At 35.1% G+C, this 19,766-nt stretch overlaps 1 protein-coding gene and 1 long non-coding RNA gene across 2 annotated transcripts; one reads left to right on the top strand and one right to left on the bottom strand.

Moving 5' to 3' along the window:
• The first annotated feature begins 5,355 nt into the window (after positions 1-5,355).
• Positions 5,356-8,180, top strand: LOC141633173 (uncharacterized). Its single transcript, XR_012537975.1, has 3 exons — positions 5,356-5,710; positions 5,939-7,226; positions 7,319-8,180. It is a non-coding gene; the product is annotated as an uncharacterized LOC141633173 (long non-coding RNA).
• Positions 6,251-7,115, bottom strand: LOC141633172 (cell division cycle 20.2, cofactor of APC complex-like). Its single transcript, XM_074445622.1, has 2 exons — positions 6,612-7,115; positions 6,251-6,519 (listed from the first exon to the last, which is right to left on the bottom strand). The coding sequence occupies exons 1-2, from the start codon at positions 7,113-7,115 to the stop codon at positions 6,373-6,375; spliced, it is 651 nt and encodes a 216-aa protein (XP_074301723.1). The 3' UTR covers positions 6,251-6,372.
• Positions 8,181-19,766: the final 11,586 nt, after the last annotated feature.

Genomic DNA, 19,766 nt, shown 5'->3' with positions numbered 1-19,766 from the left:
GGTCCATAAATATGGTCGACGCTTACAAAAGCGTAAACGAGGAAGCGTCACCATATGAAGGGATTTGTAGTAGTGACAATGATTTTTGAATTGGTTCGGCCAACGCTCTAAGGACCTACGTCCAATCTTCTTTTTATTGATTAGTTAAGTGATCTAGTCCGACTACTTAAAACCTTTACAATAAAAAGGACCAACAACCTACTCCGGTTGCGATAAGAGTTCAAAGACTACTCCATCTAAGAACTCGACACTCTAACTTAGAATGTTTACAAGATCAAGTTTCCTCAAACTGATTCAAGAAGAATTGAGAAGGACAACTTATTGATCAAATGATTCTAGGTAAGAGAACATGATACTTAAAGCAACAGTAGAACAGACTGTTGTCACTTGAAGACTTAGAAAGATTTAATTTTGCAAATGAAGTAAATGCTTTGAGTTCATTAAAAACAATTTTGCAAAAACACTTTGAAATTCTCAGAAAAAAGTCTTAACAAATGAAGGAGAGGAGTGCTCCTTTTATAGAGAGGCAAACTAGGGTTTTGAAGTCAAGACATTTCATAGAAGATAAATATAATTGACCTTTTCAAGTTTGCACAAGAAGAAGCATTCTTCCAAAGGTGAAAGAAGAAAAGAGGCTTTGTAATCATCCAAAAAGGTCCTTGTAAATCAGTCACAAAGCAAAGTTGACAATCAAATGAAGACACTTTCGAAAATCAATGTTGGAAAGAAATAAGTTTTACTTTCCAAAAGCCGTGATAAAATGATTTACCAATTTGAGTAAAGCCCTTCAAAAATATGCCTTTGGGATATTCTTTTCTTCATAAAAAACCTTTCATTATATTTCAAAATATCAGAAATGTAAACTTCTTAAATAGAAGTCGGTATTTGAAAGCTTGAGTATTTTGAAACCAAAGATTCTTACTTCTTCAAGTGACACGAACTTGAGCAACAGTCTTGCTTACCGTTGCCTCGATAAGCAAACCGTTGCTGAGTAACAGTCTTACTTACTGTTGCACCAATAAACAGACTGTTGCTTATGACCATTGCTTAGTACCATACTCCCTTACCCTTACATTAGTGACTCTATTACAATACAAGTCTTGGGTAAGCTTTCATCAACACTTTATCTTGAACATTGATTAATTCTTGATTAGAGAGGTGGACTTAATCCTGAAATAGAACAGTTTGAAACACAATTAAAATGGACATGTCATCATCAACAATTAGGTTCTAACAGCATGTGATCCAAATTCACCCGAATCAATATAACTTGATATGAATGTTTATTGTTGCAAATTAACCGTGTTATCCCGTTAGAACTTGATATAATAGACTAAAAAATACCCGATTTCAAAATAACTCCCATCGAATCCAAATTCTTACAAATCTAAAAATAACCCACAAATACTACTATACCTCCAATTGTATAATAAGCATGGTATAGCCACTATACATTTATTCGAGTTTATGTGTAATTTTTCTGAATTTTTTAAAAGTTTATTTTTTTTATGTTTAAGTGTGTGAGTTCAGAACTCACATTATTTAAAATAACACTCGAAAATTTTAATGTACAACTCGAATTCTAAACCATACAAACTGATAGTATCAATATCTATCTATATTATTTAAGGAAGCTTTTTTCGAGCGTTTATAGAGTCTCCAACATTGCCGAAACACCTAAGATAAATTATTAATGCTAATTAAATCTAAATGATAGAAAAAATATATTAAAAATAAAAAGAAATAAACTATAAACTATAGAGAAACTAACGTACGTACACCAGAAATCATGAATTACCTAATGTTCAATAGCTGTAAAAGCCAACTGAACAGCCATTGGAATTTTGTCAAAAAAAAATATTAAAATAAAAAATTGAGAATTCCAAACGTACATTACTTCAATCTCCAATCAGTCCGTCTTGTTTAAGACCGCCTTATTTCAGACCGTATTAAGACCTCTTACAAGTGAGAAGCACATGGGTGGTGGGACACCCCCATGTGCTTTCCCACTCACACCCTAAATGGGTTTTTTGTGAGAGGAAATGGTATCCGTCTGATCATTTCAGACGGATATGGTGGTCTGAAATAAGAATTTGTGATCTCCAATCCGTTAATGTTTAGTAGCTGTAAAACATATCCGTACAGTCATTGTAATTCTATTCCTATCATAACTTCATCCTCCAACTTCGCAGTAGTTTCCTGTATAACATAAAATTTGTCTCAAGTTAGGAGAATTATACCGACTATATATACAGGTCTTTTTGTATGCTAAATTCCATGCCCCAACTATTCTGTATCTCATAGATCTTCTTGAGAACTACCTGCAGCAATGGCACCATCCAAATCTAGGTTTATATTGCTTTACTGATATTCATCATCACATTGATATTGAACCATTTATATTAACTTATTTATATTCTGTCTTAGTGCTTACTCAACGATCAACGAGCTAAATGAAAGGAAGACAAGTGAAAAAATCAATGCCCGTGTTTCTCGACGTTGGGAAGTAATGAATCCCTAAGTCCCAGACCAACTAATCTGCATATATATGGTCCTTATAGATGAAGAGATATGTTGAATAAACCCTTTACAAAAATTTTATTTGTTGTATATTATTGATCTACTAGTTTCACCATAACTACTAATTTATCATAATTGTATACGTTCTCAGGGCAGTTACGTTCATGCAACCATCAATGCCAATTCTCTAATTAAAAGGTTCCGTTCAATACTCACTGAGGGAGATGTTTATATGATGAACCACTTTGCTATTGAATCGAACAAATCGCCATATCGTGTTGTTAGAAAGTTTCAGTTTAACACTTACATTAAGAAGATTAATTACATCAGAAAGTTCCATAATTCCAAGACACAGAATTGACTTTGTATCTTTCAACACTTTAGAACAACGCCGACTCAAACCGGAAGTTCTTACAGGTACTCTTTCTAGCATACTTCCAGATATCAATTTTACTTTCTTAGTATTATTTGTATTATTAATATATTTTCTATTTAAAAGATGTATACAGAGTTTTAGTGAACAAATTTGTGGAGAATGATTCAACCGCTATAGAAATCCGAGACAAGAGGTAGCAAACAATCTCATTCTAAGCATTGAATTATATTCCTTCTTACAGATTACTTAACTTTACTACATTGTCAAGCTGAAGTTATGGAGACAATTTAGCGTTGATTACAGTGAACAGATGAAAGAATATCGTGGTTAGTGTAACATTATTATAGTAGTGATTATTATAGTAGTGACCTCTACTTTAGTTAAAGGCTACAATATGAGTAAGCAATTCTATTTGCCATCTTAAGGCTTTTATTTTCTTGATTTTAGTAGACACATTGCTGACCATATTCTTATTCAATGCACAATGAAATATACCCCCAGCTTCTATGCTGCACACTTCCTCATCAAGCAAGATTTATATTAATCTAGATATTCTAGAAGTCAATGAGCTGAAAAGCCTAAAAAAAAAAAACATGTTACTGATTTTATAGCTAGGATAGTTTGACCTCTATTAAGTATTTGTTTTTCTTTTTAGGGGGAATAAGGAAGAAATATTTGTGAGCGCTGTTTCAAATCAAAACAGTAACATTCTCAAGAAAGATATCTCAACAATTATCAATCATCTCAAATTACCATATGAGAAGGTACTCTATCAGTTAACTATATTCTTCTTCCTAATTATCTTGATTTACGGCAAGAAAAATAATCAAACATTATATACGCAGAATGAAATTTGCTACTCTCAAGCCACAGTAAAGGTAGTTTTGGGAGAAATACCTTGGTACAATCCTTCATATCCTGATTGTAACAAAAAGCCTAAAGGCTTCTCCTGCGAGTGCTGCAACAAATATGTAGAAAATCTAGTGACGGTGTAAGTATGCATTTATCACATTTAGTCCATCCATAGCACGCTCTATAGCTTTAACTAATTCATTGAATTCGTGTAGGTATCGTCTGGAGTTATTAGTTGAAGACGCATATGGAACAACTTTCTTACTACATTTTTGTTGACAAATGATCAAAATGGGTCTAATCTTATGGACAGAATGTACAAATTCAACAAAATAAAAGATCAAACAGCAAACTAAATAGAAAACAAAGTATTAATGCTTGTGCATCAATGCACAAGCCTAGAAGTAATATGTATCTTATTGAATTCTTTTACGACTGGGCATATATATCAGTAGTATTTGGAATGCAACTCGCAATTACTCTTTGGATATATCCCAACTCCAAATTTGTTTACGTTCTACATCAAATACTATTTGCAACACTATAAAGGTAATCACTTTAAATGTTCCAAAAATTACGAATGAACCTAAAAGGCTTTACCAATGTCACGTTAAACAAACTATAAAGCATTCATGGATCACCAAACAACAAATCAAAATCATACCTCGCCAAATCCACAACACAACCATTAGTTAAATAAAAAGCGAACAAACCTGAAAGGCTTTGCCAATGTCAGGAAGTTGAAATTTAAGCTCCAAGTTTCCACAACAACAAAAAAATCACAAATTAACACTCAAATTATTCATCATCAACAAAATTTAACAAATACCCAGTTCATCAAACACCACCCCACATCATTTGCATACAAAAAACATTAAATCTCTCTTAAAACAGTGGGAATATTACCTTGAAATGGTATTCATCCAGCCATATGCTAATTTAAAATCAAAAAAATACTATTGAATGTTAATATGAAAAGAGAAAGCTCGGACCTTTGAGGGATAATACCAGGGCCGTCTGGGAAATTACGGAGGCCTTGACGAGATCTTAAAATTTGGCCCCTTAAAAGGCATACGAAGTGTTTTTTTTCTTCTAAAAACCAAATATTGCTTTTATAATATGATTGAGCATGTCATGAATTTTGAAAGGTATTCACCTGATTTTTCAACTTTAGTTATTACTAGATTTTGTGCCCGTGCGTTGCACGGGTTTCAAATTTGTCTTCCCTCTAATTTTTCTGGACCTTTCAATATCACTTTAAATGATACGTAACAGTTGTGTTTCAATTACTCAAATAAGGTATTTTGTACCGTTTTCCCAATTTTTCGAAATTAAATTTTAAACTAAATAACTATGTCAAACAATAACACATGGGATTTGCATGATTATCTCATATATCGTAAAACTAAGACTCATGCTTGTTTACTTGCACATCGTCTTCAAATATATTTTGTAAAACTGAATAAATTACTGCGAAATATTGGAATACGGTATCTTATTAAATTATACATTGATTCATAACGGCCAAATACTAACTAACCTCTTTTTGTATACTAATAGCTGTATAAATGAAATTATTGAATAATAGACAGATTTGAAAACACTTCAGTTATGTTGCATCTGTTGCATGTATCTGGGGCTCCCCGGGAATGATGGAGGCAGATATATCTTCTCGCCGATCGCTATCCCCATACCATCTCCTTGTGTAATGATGGCTTTCTTAGTTGGATTATGTACTTTGCATAGTCTTGTCACACGAACCTTGATTTTCCCGTCGTTACTGCCGGAGCCTTCGTTATCAGACGGTGTTGGTCTTAGTTCATTGATCAGGGAATAAGATTTGTTGCAAAGAAAAATTCAAGTTAATATAAATTAACTTAATACTGATTGGATGCAGGAGCGAAAACTATACATGGAGTGCCATGTTTGATTAAAGAAGTTGCAAGATATTTTTTTCCACATGTAAGTTTAACATTGAAATTAGTTTCTTTTTATAGTGTATTTAGAATCTATCTATTTCTCTAAGATTAAGAATTTATGAGTTAAAAGATAAGAGTCCACAATTAACGATTTTCAATATATATTAATTTTATATTATATTTTTACATAAGAAGTTTCCTTAATTAAGGAGTACCTTAGTAATCTTGAAATATAATTGCTGTATGAACTTGTTTCTTATATTGACTGCAGTATCCATGGGCAATGTGCTATTATCATGTTTGAGCGTTAAATTGATCAGTTAATGACGGGGACGAAAAATCAAATAACACGAAAAATTTAAGTGGTTCATCACAAAGTGTGACTACATCCACAATTGAGGTCGTTCTTCCATTATGGTATAATTGATCAGCACAAGTACAGCAATGGAGGTGTATTGCTACTCCATTTTACGAGTATATGCTACTTGTATCTTATATCTTCTCCATTGACAAAGCTTGGGTCGGCCATTCACAAATTTACAATCGATGAATCTTGGAAACTTCACCGGTGACAAAGCTCGAGTCAGCCATTAAATGTACTCCTTATTTAAGCAAGCGTATTCCAACTTTGCACAAAAGAATTCACAAATATACAAATTCCAAAGCACTTAGAGATAGGTTTGTTTTCATCTCTGGCGCAGGTGATCATCGGATTCGGATGCGGTTCATATCAGCAAAAGGCTCAGGAGCTACCTTCTGAGCTGGTTTAGCTGCTTCCGGAGTACCAAATACATTCCAAAATCGTAGTGTCTCATCTCCGGCAGCTGAAGCGACAATGCATCCATCTGGACTCTGCAATACACATTTTCCAACAACAATCAGTACATCTTTTAATGACAATCAAAGGACAAAATATTCAGTGGTTCGTAGATTCTGACAAGTACCTGAGCCATGAAAAGGACTCTTGAGGTATGGCCAGTAAGCTCTGCCATTTTCACCATAGATGGATACTTCCACAAAGTCAGCTGGTTCTGTGTGAAACCGTGAGAGCTGAGTAACTTGCACTCATTCTTGCTCCACAACAAAGAACAAACTTGAGATCCTGTGTCGACTGAGTTCAAGCAAGCACCGGTGTGGGTGTTCCAGAATTTAATGCAGCGGTCTCCGCCACCACCTCCAGATGCTAGCAAATTACCCTGGAATGGGTACCAAGCAAGGGCTTTTACAGCAGCTGTGTGATCTTCGAGTCTATGCAGCCATTGAGTCCCAGAATTCGATGATGCCAAGGATCGATCCCAGATGTGGAGAAGGTTGTCATTGCCTCCACTTGCAAGTTGTTGACCAGAAGCAGACCACTTCAACCCACAAACCTCTTGTTGATGACCTCTGTAAGTCTCCACAATATGGTCTCTAATTCTGACATCGTTGTTAATGATTTTGTCGTCCATTGAACAGGTTACATTCCACAGGAAGAAGAATCTGCAGTACTATGAGATCTCTGCAAAGAGCAACTACAACTATGACAAACCTTTCTTGTACCTCGCCCGGAAGCTTGTTGGGTAATTTTAATGGCTAATTCTCTTGTACTATTTCTTTGTTAATTTATAATATATTGAACTTTTGATTTAATAATTGTTCCTGGTTCTTGCAGAGACCCTGCACTTAAATTTGAGTCAGACTATGCTCTTGCTCCACCAGAGGTTATTATTGACCCAGCAACTCAACAACAGTAAGTCTTCGCGCAACACTTTTATGCCTTACAACCAGCTTGTTTTGGAACCATTCATGTCAACCGACCCCAAATTTAGCCGTTGTATATGTCAATTCCCCGCATCTTTTTCATATATTCCGCACTTTCGCCAACTGTACTTCCAATTGAGGTATTAATTTAATTGTTTGTTTCAGGCTTGAGAGAGAAGCCAATGAAGCAGCTATGATGCCCATGCCAGATCTCATGTCTAGTTTTGAAGGGGGGGTGCCCATAGAAGAACACCAGTTATTACTACTTACTACTCGTAAGCAGTTCATCTGATAAAGAACGTAGATACCAAAGTATTATAAACAATAATCATAAAAAAAGAAACGACAGCTTTGAGCGAAACGACCTTCATAACTTGAATATGGGTTATGAACTTTAATGAAACTAACTGATGTATATCTTCTATGTGCAATGTGAGCTGACGGGTGAATCAGAAATATTGCTGCGACTTCTATTTTCGATGCTCAGTATCCAATCACAAATAATAGGGTTGACAGCTTCTGGACATTCGTCATGAGGGCAATGGCCTGCAATAACGCAATCATCAATGTATGTATCCGGAAATGTTACCCACAGTCCGATTATTTCATAAAAGATTATTTGAGACGATTCTTCATGTTGTAACCCTAAGATGATGCATGGTGTATATATACCTACTTTGTAATTAGTGTTTTAGTTCTTAACAAATTCAAATGGAAAATATATCTTTTGTCAGTTGTGATTAATTATAATATAATTATTATATCTTTTGCAATATTTGTTGGCTAAATTTATATCTTTTCGTACATATTAATATTTAAACTATATAGGTGTTTTACAAAAGTTGGAGACTCTAGAATTGCCTGAAAAAAGCCTCTTTTATATATATACTAGATTTAATGCCCGTGCGATGCACGGGCCTAAATGTAATACCCATGTCTTCCTCAACTTTTTGAAAAAACCCAGAATAACATTTGCAATAAAGAAAAGATAAGTGATTTGGCAGGCATATATGAAGCCATACGAATTTTAATTTGTTATGAAAAACTAAAATGATTCAAAAGTACTTAAAATACTTCATATAAACTTTTGTAGTTCACCTCCTACCAAAAGATCGTACAAAGTTTTAAACCTAAACCTTACATATAACAATTTCCTTCCCGTTGAATTGTCACATTGACGTATAATTATCTATTAGAACAATATTGAAAATTGAAACTTAATCTAAGTCCCCAATTTATATTAATTTTATGAAGAAAACGAAAATCTTATAAAAGGTTGTGATTACAACCGGATGTAAATTACATAATTTCATCTGTTGGCGTATTAACATGCATCACTGGTGAAGGTAGGCGCACCACAATTTATATTATAACTTAAGGCAGCTTGTAATAACATGTAATTGCAAGTGTATGGATAGGATTTTACAAATCATACGTTTACCTAGAATGTATTTCTTTTAAGGATAATTATTAAATATTCGTCTATTTTAATTTAATTCTATTTTTTTCTATGAAGTATTTGCTTTTAAATGGAGTACTTCACAAAAGGGGATCCTAATATTGCTCGAAAGTCATTTAAGAAAATTAGGCTCTCTGTAAACTCGAAAAGGGTAGTGACTTACAATTGTTAGACTCTTTGTGATCGGTTGAGATAATCTTCCTTTATATTTAAAAAAAAAACTTAATCTACTTATTAATAATTAGGATTTTTTTATATTGATTTTGTAGCAGGAGTTTGTATTAGGTTATGATGCTGAACTTTTTAACTTGTGCTATGTCAATCAGGTTAATGAACACTACAGATCGATAATCCTACGTCCACTAATAAATTCTAAGTCCTCTAATCCGAAATTGTTTTATAATTCAATAACTTGTTGAATTGTAAATCCAAAAAACCGTAGGAAATGAAAATTCAAAACTGTTTGTATAGCCGTTGTTCATGATGGAACGAATCTCATTAGTTTATTGTGTCAAAGCATACCCATGAATAGTCGTTTGTTCATTCATATGTTAGATGAATGTAATAAAGTATGAGTAGTATCAAATTATCAATTTAGATAAATAGCCAATTCATTAAAAGTTACTCCATGTGTCCCAAAACAAAATTCTCGTCTTAAACGTATGTATTCGGCTTAAATTTATTATCTGTCTTAAGTTTAAGACGGGTCAAGTAGTAAGAATAGGATAAAAGCATAATGCATGAGAAAAACAAAAGATTGGTCTTGTATGCTAGAGTAAGATGATACTTGACCCGAAGACGGATACCTCTGTTTTAAGGGAGACTTTATTTATTTGTCTTTTTTTACTTTTTGTGAGATGTATTTTAATCAAAGGACTTTATTTATTTGTCTTTTTTTATTTTTTGTGAGATGTATTTTAATCAAAAATAAACAAATGATTGAGACGACGAAGGAGCAAATAGTACGCAAATTAAATTGACTTGGAACTGAGATGTGCGCATATAATGATGAATTATCGTTTACAAACTTTTGTTAATAGTAGTCAACAATATAAGCAAATAGATAAACTTTTAAGCTAATGGAATTTAGACGTATTCCAACAACAACAACAAAACGCTAATGTCTTTAATAATCATCTAACAACCTATTTAAAAATCTGGCGTGATGTGTTTGATAATTAAAACTTGAACTCCTACCTATTTATTAGAAGTATAATATGGTATCCTCTATTCTTCATGTTTTACTGTATTTTGTTTGTATAATAATCACATTTAAAATACTTGTTTTCTTCTTTTGACACTAACTCAACCATAACCAATTGAAACCTGCACAAGACAAACGAATGACAAGTTATCATCAGATATAGTGAGAAATCACATACAAAAAAAGAAAGAAAAAGAAATTACCCGTAAATGCTAAATTTGAATTATACTTCATCTTGTTTAGTGTATCCAGCAATAACATTGATGTCGGATAATCCTGTATAACATACCCAAAGATCATAATGTTAAACAAAAAAAATATGATAACAATTAAAATAAACCAAAAATTAAAATATCACATCGTAACTAAAAATAATCTAAAGAATAATATAAAATTAATAGCAATATTAATCTCTAATCATAATAGGATTAAGAGCAGTTTGTATATATAGAAAATAAAAGAATGAAATTGCTCAACATGAATTGATCTAATTTTTACAAAGCGTCAAAGCATATATATATATACACAAATTGTAGCTGTTAATGTCTTATATGCAAATAGGACTCTCGATAGTTATTGTATGTTGATACCTCCTCTAACTGTTAAAAAGATTATTCTTTTTTTTTATTCTTTTTTTCTACCATTTAGATTTAATTAGCATTATTTATTAATATTAGGTGTTTCGGTAATGTTGGAGACTCTAATATCGCTCGAAAAAAGCTTCCTTTATTAATATAGATAGATATATTGATTAGCAGTTATTTTTGAAAATATTAACACTAATAGTAGTAGAATTTGTGGTTGGGTACAATTTATATATAAATTGATGGGTTCTAGAGTAAATAGGTGATCGAAGACAATTTTACGAATGAGTGATAACTATATGTCAACAGCTAGATCTAACTTTTTGTATAACTCTTTAGTCTAGCATTCATATTTAGGGGCCCCAAAAATCCTGGGGCCCTGTTCACTTGCACCACTTGAACACCCTTAAAGACGGCCCTGGATAATACGAAACCAGCGAATCAGGAACAATAGTAGATTCCAACAATTTCATCTCATCACCATTTCATTGTTGTTGATGTCGTTATTAAGTAATGAATCCAGCAGGAAATAAACAACACTATATTAAAACCTCATCAGATGAATTGAAGATTCATGATTTAGGGTTTTGCATGTCTTTCCGAGAATAAGATGAAAAAATGACTGTAAATAACAAGTAAAATTTAATCACCCATAATGATGAGTCATAATTTGGGTTGAAGACAGATGTGGAATTAATAGAAATCGGAAAGGAGTAAATATCAGATGGGGATTCAATATTCGGCGATTGAAAGTGGAATGATAAAGGCATAGGAAGTAAACAGATCTGAGGTTGGGAAGCGATTGGTGGTGCTTTATCTGATAGTTGTGGTGTTCGATTGGGGTAAATGAGTGGTGGTGCGCGGTTCGGTAGAAGGGTGACAATGGTAAGTTGTAGGGGTGATGGGTGAATTGAAACGATTAAGATATGAGTCTTTAACTTTATTTTCAGCTCACTTCAGTTAAGTTCAGTTTAGCTCAGTTCAGCTCAGTTCAGCTTTATTCAGTTTAGTTCAGTTCAGCTCAACTCAACTCAGCTTCATTCAGTTCCGTTCACCCCAATAAGTTCAGCACATTTCATTTCTACTTACCTTAAACTTATAGATTTTATTAATATTTTAATATTTATTTATTTATTATTATTATATTAAAATTGTTATATCAATATTATTAATATTTTGATTATTGTTATTAATTAATTAATCATAACAATTATTATTATTATAATGAATATTGTGATTACTACAATCAATAATATCGATATTAAATATAAATAGTACAATTACTAATACTCTTATTAATATGAATATGAATATGAATATGAATATGAATATGAATATGAATATGAATATGAATATGAATATGAATATGAATATGAATATGAATATGAATATGAATTAATTATAATATTATTAATAAAATTTCTACTATTAATTTTAATAAACTAATATTATAATTAAAAATATTACTATTATTACTTTTATTATAAATACGTTTTTTTTCAAATACGAACTTTATTTTTTCACATACATTTTTTCTTAAACATTCCATTTACTACCCTTTTTTACCTAAAATCCAACCAAATGAACTCTTAAATCATCATTTTTCCTAAAACTTATTCTAATTGCTCAAATGACTCAAAAGATTGATTCCAATTTAACAATTAATAAAGTATTTTACTATTTTTATCAATTTTTAATATTATTTGTTGATTTTTAATTAATCATTCAAAATTTATTTATTTGTTAAAGATAAAATTAGGATTTGTTAACTTTTATTTATTTAATTAATTAAATTAGGGTTGACGGTGGTTCTTGGTGGCTACCGAATCACTCAAATTAGTATGCTACTTACACGAGATAGGTTTTGAACAACAATTTGGCAAATTGGTGCTCCATTATTCCATCTAATTAAGATAGAAGGTGGTTTGTGGTGGCTACCTAAACACTCAAATTAGTATAATTATTAGTATATATATTATTATTAGTAATCTTCTTCTTCTTCTTCTTCTTCTTCTTCTTCTTCTTCTTCTTCTTCTTCTTCTTCTTCTTCTTCTTCTAATAATAATAATAATAATAATAATAATAATAATAAAAATAATAATAATAATAATAATAATAATAATAATAATAATAATAATAATAATAATAATAATAATAATAATAATAATAATAACAAGTAGTAATAGTAGTAGTAGTAGTAGTAGTAGTAGTAGTAGTAGTAGTAGTAATTGTAATATAATAATAGTAATAATATTAATGTAAGTATTAATATTAATAAATAAAATAATTATAATTATAATTATAATTATTATTATTATTGTTATTATTATTGTTGTTGTTGTTGTTAATATTAATAATAATACTATTATTATTATTATTATTATTATTATTATTATTATTATTATTATTATTATTATTATTATTATTATTATTATTATTATTATTATTATTATTATTATTATTATTATTATTATTATAAAGGATGCGCGCAGCTATTATTAATTGAAAAACAAAAGTTTACATGAAATTGGTGGGGAGCCGAGAAACAAGCTGGGCTCCCACACTCTTAGCAACAGCAAAGCTAAGTCTAGTAAAAATGTAAGCGGCCACCCGAGTCCCCGCATCCTGAGATATCGAGAATTTCTGGATCCGCTTGAGCAAAGCAAGAGCATCCGAACCCAACTCCCCAAGTGATGAGAAAGAGAAGGGAAGGAAACCATAACCCGCTGCCGCGCACAAATCCCCATACTTAGCACACTTACGATGAGCAGCATCAGCAACAACCCGGCCAGGCACAAAATTCGTCATCCCAGTCTGAGTCAAAGGAGAAGACCCGGTCAAGTCAATGCACGCATCACGCCCCCTGTCCCAAGAATAAAGCAGGAAATCCGCAGGACGAAGAGAACCCCCATGCCCGTCAACCAAACCAACATCAACCTCCTTTCCCGCATAAATACCAGATATATAGTAGATGTCGAAAAGAGTGTCACGGACGAGGTTATGCCGATGTTTAACGCCCACAGTACCAGTACAAGAAACAGCGTGGTCCTCAAAAACATCATCAGCAAAAACCCGAGAGCAAGCTGGACAGGGCCTAGAGACCGTGAATAACGGAAAACCTAGACGATACCCAAGCACACTACGGTAAGTCCTCCCGTTCATAGTCTGACCCAACCCCGAGATAGGAACCGCACGCAACCAATCAGAGGAGTGGGAACTCTGCTGAGACTGCCACAAAGCAAGCTGGCGAGGTGTCAAAGAGAAAACAGACCCTGAGGCAGCAGCAACCGTCGCGAAATAAATGTCTGCCAATTTCTTCATAAGTTTGGGGGCAGCAATTTCACTAGGGTTACCTAAGATACCAGAGCCTGTAGTCGCAGTAAAACCTCGCGCGGCATCATCAAAAGCAGGGCCGGCTACAATACTGAGAGGGTCCGAGGAGCTTAGCCTGCAAATCAGCAGACTGCAATCGGGACGCAATAAAAGCATAATGTAAAACATCCCCCGCCGCATAGACACCAAGACCACCAAGATGAAAAGGGAAAGTAGCAAGGCGCCACTGCCAATCCCCAAAACCCGGGCCAGACGCGGTGACGATACGTTCCAAGCTGGAACGAAGAGCAGCATCAAAAGGAAGATGGACGGACCCAAAAACACTAGGGGAGCAAGTACGAAGGGAGAAATAGAGCTTAGAAATACCAGTACAAGCTCGAAGTAGAAGCAACTCACATTGCGGGTCCTCAATCCTCGCAACCAAGTCCATTAGCTCAATGCTCTTAGTTACTCTCCTCGCCACAATCTCCCTGCCAAAACCAGCGTAAGTACTGACAGGTCCACCCAAAACTGTAACACCTCTTACGGGCCGAGCGATAGAGGGGGGAAAAACCCCAGGGAGCCGACTCTGAGGATCCTCAACAAGCCAAAAGACCTCCGTCTTGGAGACATTAAGGTGTAGTCCAAAACGGGGGTCATCCGCCATAATCAAATCCAAGACCTTCCCCACCTCCAAAGTATCCCCCACAATGGTGCCATCATCCAAGTACCATGCCTGCATAGTGAGGTCAAAAGTGTCCCGGATTTTGTATACTAAGGGATGCAAAACCAAAGCGAAAAGCAACGGACCCAAAGGATCACCCTGCTGGACTCCCTGACAAGACCACAAGCAATGTTCCCCATAAAAAAGACGGGCATGGCTGGAATAACAAAACTCTACCCAACGGGAGAGAACCGAGCAACGTCGGCGGAATTCCTGAAGCATGGTCGTACGATCAACAAGGTTGAAAGCATTCTGGAAATCAACCAGTAACATGGAAAGTCCCACCTCAGCACCCCGAGCCTCAATGAGTCGGTTCAAGGCATGTAAGATAGCCTCTCCTCCACCTGACACACCCACCCCAAACTGTAAACCAGCAAAATAAGACGACAAAGAAGGACCCACCATAAAAGCACCAACCTTAGAGACAAGTCGTCTCCAGACTGTGCCAACAGCAATAGGACAGACCCCACCACCTGGTTTCACAAGCGGCGTGAGAGGGGCGCTGGCAATGTACTCTCCCAAAGCAAGAGGGCACTGACCCTCAAGAAAAAGATTAACCACCCTAGTAATAGAAGTGATCAACTCATCAGAAATAGCCACAACAGCGCCACTCAAACAATCCATAAGGTGCTGGGCACGGAAACCATCCCTGCCACAAGAAGTACCACGAGGGAAACTCCGAATCATATCCAAAACCACTGACTCAGAGGCAACCAGAGGATGATAATCCCCAGACAAAGGAGGCAATGAAGGAGGTGGGGCGACAGGATGCTTCTCACGCAGGGCCACAAGAGTGGCATCGGAGTAGGGGGCGACACCAGAGGAAGAAAGCACCCGAACAGCAGTAGTATAGTGACCATCAGAAATCTTCCGCCAACATTGACGGAGGTTATGCTCACCCAAATCCAGATCCTCCTCCACATAAAACAAAGAAGGACCCTCATCAAAACACTCCTGCAACAGCTTCAAACACCCCCCCCCCCCAGGTACCCCCCCCCCCCAAGCAAGGATAGCCCTGGCAATACTCTCCTCCTGACGTTGGCGCCGAATAGCCGTCCTACACTCAACATTACTCCGAGGAGCGAAAGTCTTAAGCACACACAGCGGTAAAACAAGCAACCGAATCCAGCGGGAGAGATCACAAGGGGAATCATCCACATCATCCAGAGCTCCTTTCAAAGCCCGAGCAAACCCAAGACGACACTTAGGAGGAATAGATTTGACGGTGCGGAGGCCCAAAGACAATAAACGATTAAGGGAAGATATAGACCACTGAACAAGCTCAACACCATCATCAAAAGAAACCGAAGTAGAGGGAGCCAAAGGTCTCGGAATACCATAAAAATGAAAAATGTAGAGGCCATCAACACGCTCCGGAGATAGCACAATATCACCCCGACTATGTCGACATCTAGCACGAGTGGTACGGGTCATAAAACACACCCCACAGAACCAGAGCCCCATCCGTCTCAAAACACTCTCGGCATTGGAATAAACAGTCAAACTATCAGTAAGAGTCTGACGCGTAAGTTCCAACGCACCATTCTAGCAATGTCGGTCCTGAAAATGTTTCTGCCAAGCTGCCTTAGTAAGGCCCTTACCAAAACCATCCCGACAAGCATGAAGACTCGAAAAAGGACAATGGTACCGCACAAGCTCGGGCATGAAAGAAGAAACAAAAACATTCCTCCTCACGCGCAAGGACGCACGCAACCTCCAGCCAAAGCCAAAATAAAATACTCAAAACATAAAAGTCAACATGGCAGGTCAACTCAGAAAGTCAACTGAGCAACTCAACGCAGCAACGTGAACCCGCACCACGCCAAAGCACCACGCAACTTACCAAAACACCGAACCCAAGCAAACCCTAACCCAGCAGCGGCCACCACAGATTGAACCCTAAACACCACGGCCCAAACAGACCGAGGAAAAGCAGCGGGCAGAAGGCTTCACCACCACCGAAAAAGACAGCCGAGGAGACACAAATAAGAAAAGGAAAACAGAAATGCCGAAAAAAGGAAAGCCTTGACACAACGAACCTGACCGGAGACGACAACCAGTGATGATCAATGGCAGAGACAGCCAAGAAATCGTCGAGCAAGCTGGCAACAATCAACGCAGCAGCCGAAAACAAAAACAAGAAAAAAACCCAAAACCGAAACCGAAACGATCACAAGAAACACCAAAACGGAACCCTAAAAGACCACCAAGGCCACCAGCAGACACCCTTGGTCGACGACGTGAGGTCTAAAGACCGATGGTGACGGTGGTGATGTTGGTGGCAGAATGTAACGCCGACGACAGCAACAGCCGACGCTTCTCGCCCTCGCACGCTCTCCCCTCACAAACCCTAACACAGCCAAACATCGTAGATCACACGGCCGACGACGTTGATGAAATGGCCGGGGGGAGATGGTGACGGCAGAGCAGAGTGGTGACGGTAACGGCAGATGTCGCGCACACTGTCAATCGCCTTCTCCATCGTCTCTCTCTCTCTCTCTCTATTATTATTATTATTATTATTATTATTATTATTATTATTATTATTATTATTATTATTATTATTATTATTATTATTATTATTATTATTATTATTATGGTTGATTCGGCTCAATCACTTTAGTTAGATTCACTTCATTCGATTCGATTCAATTGATTTATTTATTTCGATTCGATTCGATTCGATTCAGATTCTCCATTCGATTCGATTCGATTCAGCTCTAAAACGCCAGAAAGAACAGCGCCTTATATCGGTACTTCTCCATATAGTTCGACTGCAACAAGATTATCTGCTTTTTATACGACCCTTGCTCACAAATTATTTTCTGTTAGAATATGCATACAACGTCTTACACAAGAATTACTCACATAGAAAAACACATGTCAACCGGATTCATTTTAGCGCTTAATAATAAATGGTCTAATTATATAATGAGATTGTGTCACAACGTAACGAGATTGATTACGCAAACTACCGCATACACTTTTACGCAAATTTAAGAGAGTATATGCTTGGTTCGAGTCTTTTCATTCTTAAAAAAACACCAAACAATAGGCATGTGCATCGTACAGGCATTAAATCTACTATATATACTTAAAAGAGGAACTTTTCGAGTGGGTTCATGCTTTTCAAATTAAATAAGTGCATTAAAATGGAAATAAATAAATAAAACTTAAAGAAAGTATTAGACATGTATTACTATTATTAAATTAAAAGTTTCTAAAACTTATGCCTTATCAAGCTCTATACCCATGCATATGTGAATTCGTTGAGAAGGTAAACATCGGATGAAACATATAAGAACAAGGACTTCTACTACTATATAAAAAGACTCATACAAACTCATACCAAGAACACTAAACTAGGTTTTTATCAACTCATAATTATTGTTATTTTTTTCATGAATATATGTATACTATAGTAAAGTTCATGTAGGAAATGTTTAATGTTATTGTTGGTGTAGCTTTGTTGCCATCCAGTATTTCTAATGATTTTCTTTGCATGTTTTCAGTTGTCTCAATTGGATTTTCAAATTACATGCCATACTTTTTCTCTATTTGCATAAAGTTTGTGAGTTTTTACTCCCTTTATCCCATTTATTTGTTTGCTTTTTTTATTTTTTGTAAGAAATATTTTAATCAAAGGTATACAAATGATTGAGACGGTGGAAGTATATAGAGAAAGATCATTAGCTTTAACTGGTTAAACTTTCTCTTCATTTTCTTTAACTGAATTTGATTGTATCTAATTTATTTACCGATTATAATCATTAGGAATGTTGGTTATTATAAGACGGTTGCCCCGTGGTTTTGTACTGGGATATTGGAGTATTTATTGTGCATAATTTTAGTCTTTCAATATTTAAATGTGGCATCATCTATGAAACGGTAGTTATTATGTCTTTGCCAAGTTATTCAGAGCAATGTCGAGTGAGAGATTAATGCATGGTTTTCGAGTATACTCTTTCTTCGTTCCTACATTTGATATGACGGAATTTGAACGTATTAGCTAGGTTTGGTTCTAAATAGATCTGTAACAAATTCGATTCATGATTATAAGAGTGAGTTTATATATGAGTTCATAAAACAATCGATCAATACGATTATTTGAAGTAGTTGAGAGATTGTATTACTCTTTTTTAGTCGATTTGGTTTCGATTCGGACTTTTAACAACTTAGATTTCTAATGACTGTAGTACAACTAATAATTGATCTTTCAGCTCAAGGAACCTAACCCTCGGGACAACCCGCCATCCGATGTTAATCGACTATTTTTCAATATGTTGTGAATAGCGGTATACAGAAATAGCATATTCATTTAATCGTGCATGGTTTTATTATAAACGTCATAATATCTGCTATATAGCAAACATGTTTGTTTATTAATGAAACGTGATGGTCAAAACTATCAGTACCATCTACTAATCATAATCTTCTAGGGCTCACATTTAGCATTATACTCTTATTAAAATTTGAAGAGTTTAGGATCCCGAAGTACCTAAGAGGGGGAGGGGGTGAATTAGGTACCTTTTAAAAATTTTAACTTAACTTAATTGATTTAAGTTAGTTAAATGAAATGATATCTCAAATACCTAACACAACCTCTTTTAAATGGAGATTAAAAGAAGTGTCGTTGGTTATGATGAAGGCAACAGTGTAACGGACTGTAACTTGTTGTCTTTGTGTAAACTGTAAACAACAGACCAACGTGACAAAGATAGTAGATGTTGTCAAGATAGTAAAAACGACAAACTAAGAATTGCAGCGGAAATAAATAAACGAAATAAGTTCAACACAATCAGTTTTGAATTGGTTCGGCCTACACTCTATAGGCCTACGTCCAATTTACTTCTCATTAATAATTTGATAATGTAATTAACTCTAACTACAATTATTCTATTACAATGAGATCCCCACAATCTACTCCGATTGTGCTACTCAAGAAACTACTCCGTTTCTTTAAGCTCTATCTAGTTCTCAAATAGTTATAGGATCAAATATCTCTAAGTTGTTCACTTAAGAACGGGAGAGATCAATTTTCGATCAACTAAGAGAAGAAAGATATTAAGCTAGGCC

Source organism: Silene latifolia, chromosome Y (assembly GCF_048544455.1).
Source record: "Silene latifolia isolate original U9 population chromosome Y, ASM4854445v1, whole genome shotgun sequence".
Lineage (NCBI taxonomy): Eukaryota > Viridiplantae > Streptophyta > Magnoliopsida > Caryophyllales > Caryophyllaceae > Silene > Silene latifolia.
This window is presented reverse-complemented; position numbering and strand designations above follow the sequence as displayed.